This window comes from Colias philodice, chromosome 11 (genome assembly GCF_061535455.1).
Source record: "Colias philodice isolate Cphi_HAF_F1 chromosome 11, ilColPhil1 Martin Lab GWU primary, whole genome shotgun sequence".
NCBI lineage: Eukaryota > Metazoa > Arthropoda > Insecta > Lepidoptera > Pieridae > Colias > Colias philodice.
The window spans coordinates 6,308,120-6,314,884 of record NC_143096.1 but is presented as its reverse complement, the minus strand read 5'-3'; the positions used below and the strand labels follow the sequence as shown (position 1 = coordinate 6,314,884).

At 31.6% G+C, this 6,765-nt stretch overlaps 2 protein-coding genes across 3 annotated transcripts; one reads left to right on the top strand and one right to left on the bottom strand.

The window, feature by feature from the left end:
• Positions 1 to 303: 303 nt before the first annotated feature.
• LOC149484630 (prothoracicotropic hormone-like) lies at positions 304 to 1,863 on the top strand. 2 transcript variants are annotated; one of them, XM_089700849.1, is made up of 5 exons: positions 304 to 417; positions 675 to 1,013; positions 1,098 to 1,136; positions 1,223 to 1,333; positions 1,572 to 1,863. In XM_089700849.1, exons 1-5 carry the CDS (start codon positions 415 to 417, stop codon positions 1,713 to 1,715), a joined length of 636 nt encoding a protein of 211 aa, XP_089556975.1. In that variant the 5' UTR covers positions 304 to 414; the 3' UTR covers positions 1,716 to 1,863. The 2 variants fall into 2 exon arrangements, with proteins under 2 accessions (XP_089556975.1, XP_089556974.1); XM_089700848.1 differs by having other exon boundaries at positions 675 to 1,028.
• On the bottom strand, positions 1,813 to 6,536 carry LOC149484629 (uncharacterized). The gene is made up of 9 exons (XM_089700845.1): positions 6,165 to 6,536; positions 5,942 to 6,033; positions 5,451 to 5,724; positions 4,724 to 4,955; positions 4,404 to 4,628; positions 3,952 to 4,099; positions 3,797 to 3,863; positions 3,535 to 3,678; positions 1,813 to 2,342 (listed from the first exon to the last, which is right to left on the bottom strand). The coding sequence occupies exons 1-9, from the start codon at positions 6,306 to 6,308 to the stop codon at positions 2,106 to 2,108; spliced, it is 1,563 nt and encodes a 520-aa protein (XP_089556971.1). The 5' UTR covers positions 6,309 to 6,536; the 3' UTR covers positions 1,813 to 2,105.
• Between the last annotated feature and the right edge of the window lie 229 nt (positions 6,537 to 6,765).

The window sequence follows — 6,765 nt, the reverse complement described above, 5'->3', positions numbered from 1 at the left end:
TGTATGACCGTGCATTGACTTCTATTTCTTTTGAACAAGGTGTAAAATGCAAGTGCATTGTTTAGGGCTCTTACGATTCTATGATTCGAGTGTTTTCGAAAATACGACAATTAGCGAAGATTTGCATGCGCATTATTAATTTTGGAGTAGATACTGCTATAACGCTTTAAGTACAACAATGAGATATGTTCAATATAACTCATGAATGGAAACTGGACGCTTTTCAAGATAATTCTTTTTTGAGAACAAAGGTAAATTGGATGTCCATTATTGAATACAATAGCAAAGGTATCTATTTCAGCTGGGGGTGTTAATGGAGCTTTCTTAAACCTATCAATCTAATAAAAGTATAAAAGGCGAGGAATATCTTCTCCAGCATTATTCGTTTGCCAGTCCTTGACATTGAAGATCGTCATGGTAAGAATTTTATTTATTTTTGTAGGTAACTTGTAACTTTTTATCTTTGTTATTTCATCTTTAATTTTAATTCTAGCTTTTCAACGTAATACGACTTATTCTAAATAATTAAAAATAAATAATCTTTTAACAAATGGGCGACGGTTTTCAGTTATATTTTAACGAATCTTATCTTAAAGAAAGATAGTGGCAAATGTATTTATCATCAGAACGCCGCAATTACAGAACACACATTAAGATTTTTCTTCAATTTACAGGTCCGGCATTCCATGTTGATAGAATTATGTGTTACTTGTTTACTACTAATTCAAGTGTGGATACCCATGGTGGCATTAAAGAAGACGAATGTTGACGAATTCATGGTGGAAAATCAGAGGACACATACAAGACAGAACTACGTCGTACAAAGGGCAAACGATGATGTTCCAGAAAGTGACAATATCGGTGTAGCATACGCCACTGAATTACTAAGCCCACGCACCAACCCTGAAGAATTACCAGCTTTAATCGTCGACTACGCTAATATGATACGTAATGATATAATATTATTAGACAAATCAGTTGAAACGAGAACAAGAAAACGTGGTAATATAAAGGTGAATAAATATAATGTGAGTACAATGAATTTGAGTTGATAATTAATATTTTTGACATGTTATTAATTAATGAAAACATTTCAGAGGGGAGTACATGAAATACCTTGCAGTTGTGAAGAACGAGTGAGTTGATGTATATATAAGAAAATGTTTAATGATAATTATATAAGTAGAGTGGCATTTGATGTTAAAGTTTATATTAATTTTAGGGAGAGTTAAGGTACCTCGGTCCCCAGTATGTGCCTAGTACCATAGAAAGTAGAATATGCAATAAGGATCTATGTTCGTCAGATTTTGGTTGCCAAATACGTATGTACAATGTAAGTATTGAATGGTATCGTAAAAAATTCATACATTGTCATTTTTACCTTGGTAGCCGGTGAAAAGAATCTAGAATTTATCTGCTCTGCATTTTAATATTACGAAGTTTTTCTGTATATTAAAATGATAATATGTATATGGAAATAAGTTCCGATTTCGATATGAGGAAAACTTAAAACTATATTTTTCACGTAAATGATTTGGAACTAAGTTTATATATTATTTGAATTTCCACAGATTACTGTATTAAAAAAGAAGGAACGTTTGGATGAAGATTCATCGGAAGAGTTACCGGACGAAATCAGAAAACATTGGGTCGCTGTTAAAAAGCCTATTACTATTGCTTGTTTTTGTACAAATGACTATCGAGAACGCTACTAATGTAATACAATTTTAATGAGACGAAAATTTTTGAAATGTTTTGAACTTGCCGTGAATAAATATCATTTTTTAATACTATTGAAATAGGTACATTGTGAAGAATTTGTATTGCTATGGACTGTTTCTGTAATTAAACGAAATATAACGTTACTTATTTGAACTTTAATTAATTTACACTAAGTTTTGAACACCACATGGTATAATTTAACCATACAACATTTAAATTCCAATTATTGCTAGTATTAAAAACAGCAAAACTATCTTAATTATTTTGCGAAAATGACCACTAATTAAATTGTTAGCAATGTTAAATTAACAACAAAAACAACACAAATAGTTTTTAAATTACATTATTGTTTGTATGAAAATAAAATAAAACACTGACTTTCGCTATACATTGTAATCGGATGTATGGTGAACTGTTTCATGCGCTCCCGGCGTTGGTACTTCTGAGAGGTGCGGTATTATGTGAGCGATTGCTTCTCTCGCCTCATTCAGCATTCCCATCTCACGACGTAATACGTCTTCCGTTACCGTGTGTATCGATTTGAACTTCAAGTTGATACCGTGCGTTTTAAACACGTGATTGTTTAAATTAACTTTATAACTGAACGAGACGTTGCACACCTGAAAAATGTATAAATTGGCATTAACTACAACTACCCTCCAAAATCCATATTAATATTATAAATGCGAAAGTAACTCTGTCTGTCTGTCTGTTACTCAATCACGCCTAAACTACTGAACCAATTTTCATGAAATTTGGTATGGAGACATTTTGATACTTGAGAAAGGACATAGGCTACTTTTTATCCCGGGAAAATGACGCGATCCCGGAATTCCCACGGGAACGGGAACTATGCGGGTTTTTCTTTGACTACGCGGGCGAAGCCGCGGGCGGAAAGCTAGTTTTATGTATAAATTATACAATTTATATAGTTTTCAAAACTTATCATTTATATTTTATGATTAAGTGCCTAAAAAAGCTCGACCATGAAAAACCACTGCTCTCATATTTACATATTTTCTAATAGAATTGGAACCTTTAAATGGATCCATCTTTGCCAAAAGAATCATTTGCCTATCCTCGCGTGCAGTGGTTTTTCATGGTCGAGCTTTTCTAGGCACTTGATCGGAAGTACCATGCTCTTTTAAATAAACTATAGCATTGAATATATTTTCATCAAACACTCTAAATGATTTGCAATTTTCCTGTAACTCTAGTTTTTGTCAAAATGTAAACTTAAAATTATTTTTCTCGTTGATGGGTCACAAATCTTACTTTTACCAATTTTTACTGCAAAGTTAATTAATTTTCAGAAACTTTTAGATAGTGTTTAAAAACGGTGCAAATATTTGTAGAAGAAAAAAATACTGGCTTCATTTCAACAGGTTTTGACTTTGGCACACTCAAACTATGCTGTTTATAATTGGTTGTCCAGACTGAAAATACTCGGAAATCAGACTTCACATAAAGTTGTTTAATTTTATTAATTTAAGCTAACGTTTGATTAAAATTAAGCAATTTCTTATAAAACTAGATAAACAGGTGTTCTATTACATATGAAATAATACTTAATCTCTAATACGTTAATACAACCTTGGGGACATAAATGTTAAATAAGTTTGATGACTACTTCATCGTGTTACGAGTTTCTAATTAAATGTCTACCACTGTATAACACAAAAAATGCACAAAAAATTATTTTCATAAAATAAGTTTTCGTAGCCGAACTGAAAAAATGTATAATTGCTATAGACAACCAAAAATAATAAGAAAGTAATAAAAAGAATCAAAGAAACGTAATAAAATAAATACCTCGCAACTATAAGGCCGCTCTCCTGTATGCATGCGTTCGTGATTCTGCAACTGGTGCTTAGCATTGAACGACATAGTACACGCATTACATTTATATGGCTTGTAACCGGCGTGTATACGTAAATGACGTGTGAGGTCGCATCGCTAAAATAAAAATAAAAAAATTCGTAAAATTTAAAATTTATTTAAGTATTTAATGTCGAAACAAAGTATTTATTTCAGATTTTAGTTGTCATTTACAAGTTAAAATTTCTTTACTCACTGCAATAAACTTCTTAGCACATAGATCACATTGGAAAGGCCTCTCTCCCTTATGTATTAAATTATGTCTGAAAGTTAGTAAAGAAAAAATATATGATTAGTTTAGAATGGCGATTTTTTCATTAAATTGAAATAAATAATAATTTGCCTAATTACCTTAATAATGACTTCTGTGTATAAAATCCTGCACCACAAACTTCACAAATATGATCCTTTATACCAGAGTGTTGTTTAAGATGAATAAGCAAATTTGATTTATGTGTAAATGTCCGTGCACATTGTGAACAGTTAAATTTCTTTTTTTCTGAAAGATATAATGCTTATTTCACTGATTTTATACTAGGTATTGTGCTATATTTAAAAAAATGTCTAGTATACCTCCCGGCAAACTACTTGGACAAAAGTGGCGGGGGGGGCACTTGAATTTGCGCATCAAGTTTTAGTACATTTTTTTTATATGTGCAAGCTTCCCCCACTATGCTAAAAAATGGTAAAGTAACGTGCCAGCAACTGGATTTTAAAAATAATATAATATTGAATTTCATGCAGATCAAATAGTATAATTATAAGACTATAATATGATAATATACTTTAATATCAATATATACCTTCATGAGTGGCCATATGATTTCCCAGAGTATATGTCAAGATGCCACATACAGGACACACCATTTTTTCTCTCTGTTTCCCAGATGATACTTGTTTGCTGCAGCGCCCAACTGGTTTACTTGAATTTTTTTGATGAGGGTTTTGATGTACTTTCAATGAAGTCGCATCTTTAGGTCTCTTTAGAAGAATTGGTGGTCCTCTGGATCCATTTTTGAGAATTGGGACTAAATATTTAAAAAAAACCAAATATTTAAGCATGTTCTTAAAGTTATAAAAGAATAGTATCAACATAAAAACATGGTTTTGTTTAAATACATACAGCAGGTTATTGATGTAGTTTTCTTATCTTCGCCTGATCGTTCATTTTTGATATCCAATGTCTGAAGATGTTTCACCACTTTAACTTTCCTTATTATAGTTTTTTTACCTTTACTATTGAAAACTTTTATGTCACTTAATTTTGGTTTCTTAAATTTACTTTTTGTTTTTTCCAAAGGGGGTAAGTAATCGTCATCATCATCATCATGCCCAACATCATCAAAGAAATCATTCTGAAACAAGGAATTATTATTTTTATTGATGAGGATTCCCTTTACAAAGAATTTATTAAAAAAAAATGTAAACTTCACATTTTTATAATACACACTACTAAGATAAGTTGCATGAATAATCGTTCTTGGCATTTTAAAATCTACATACAAAGCATGGAGTGAAAAGACAAAAGTTGCTTTAAATATTCAATTCTTTTATGGCAGATTTTTTTTATGAACTGAACTATTATAATATACTAGCGGTCTGCCCCGGCTTCGCCCGTGTACATATTTCGCAATAAAAGGTAGCCTATGTTCTTTCTCAGGGTCTAAAGATTATCTGTGCCAAATTTCATCAAAATCGGTCCAGTAGTTTATGCGTGAAAACCATACATACATGTACATACATACATACAAACCTTTCCTCTTTATAATATTAGTATAGATGTTAACGATAAAATAATAGTAGTATTTAAAATACTAAGATGGTATAAAAGTATAAAAACAAATACTAACGTCAAAGCTGCCAATCTGTTCTGGTATTTTATTTTCATAGTTTTCTAATTTTCTTATTACAGTATTGGCTATAACAATATCTTTACATTCAATAGAATCTGTGTTGGGAATACTGTTAGGGCCAAGAACATCAATTTCCATTTCCCACTTTGGTTCCGATTTCACTAATGGAGCGATTTCATCTTTTATGTCTGTCAGTGAGTTAAATGCTATCTTCTTTGTGTTTATGCTGGGTTTTAAACTGGCAACAATTTTCCTCATTTTTCTGTCTGACCTGAAAAAGAATATTATACTTAAAATCTTTTCAAGTATCAAACTTATCATATCATTGTTATATTATACATTTTGATTGGTCAGGTGACAGGACTAAAAATTAAATTATTGATATATAAACTTACAAATCCTTCTAGTAGTAGTAGTAAACTATCAAATCCTAAAGTATACTATGAATAATTTAGAATATAATAAATAATAAAATACTCTATCCTTACCTTTCAGCCACTGTTTTAAGAAGGTATGCTTTTTCCAATGATGTACAGCATTTGACACAAATTTTTTCAGGAAGGCCATCATTTGGAAAAACCTTAAATATAAAAGATTTTCATTATCATGTTGAGAAATACTAAATTTTGTTGCTGACAGAAATAAGAATGCATTTAAGTAGTATATTAGATGCAATTTATGTATTAAACTTGGGTATTCTCTCCATCCTACCTTTACATCCGCTATTGCTGTTAACATTTCGGCATAATTTCCTGATAACTTATATCTAAATAGAGGACATAGTGGTTTCTTTGTTGTTAAACATATGCGGCAAGATTTTAAATCCACTCCATCACTAGTCGCAGGATCTAACATTTTGCTAAAGTGATGAACAAAATCCGTAACAATATTATCGACAATTCTTGAATCTCGGATTCTGTCTATTGTCGTTTTCGTAATTCGTAATTCGTTTATCGTCGTTTGCAAGCTGATTGCCGATTAGACCTGAGTTCAGAAATCAGACTTGTCAACTATAATCTGTGGTCAACTGTTTTATCGGAATCGATAACTAAATCGATTTATAGTATCAATAGAGGAAAACACTAGGAAAATAATGAAAAGGACCTACTCCCAATTATTCAAATAAGATAAAGTTATAAGATACAACTATTGGCTGGTTCACACTTTGATTAGTGTGAGTGCAGGTGTGTAGTGCGAGTGCAGGTGTGTAGTGCGAGTAGTGTCCAATTCAACTGCGAGTGCAGGTGATTAGTGCGAGTGCAGGACAATGGTGAAATTCGCGACGCTACACACTACGCTAAACACTAAACAC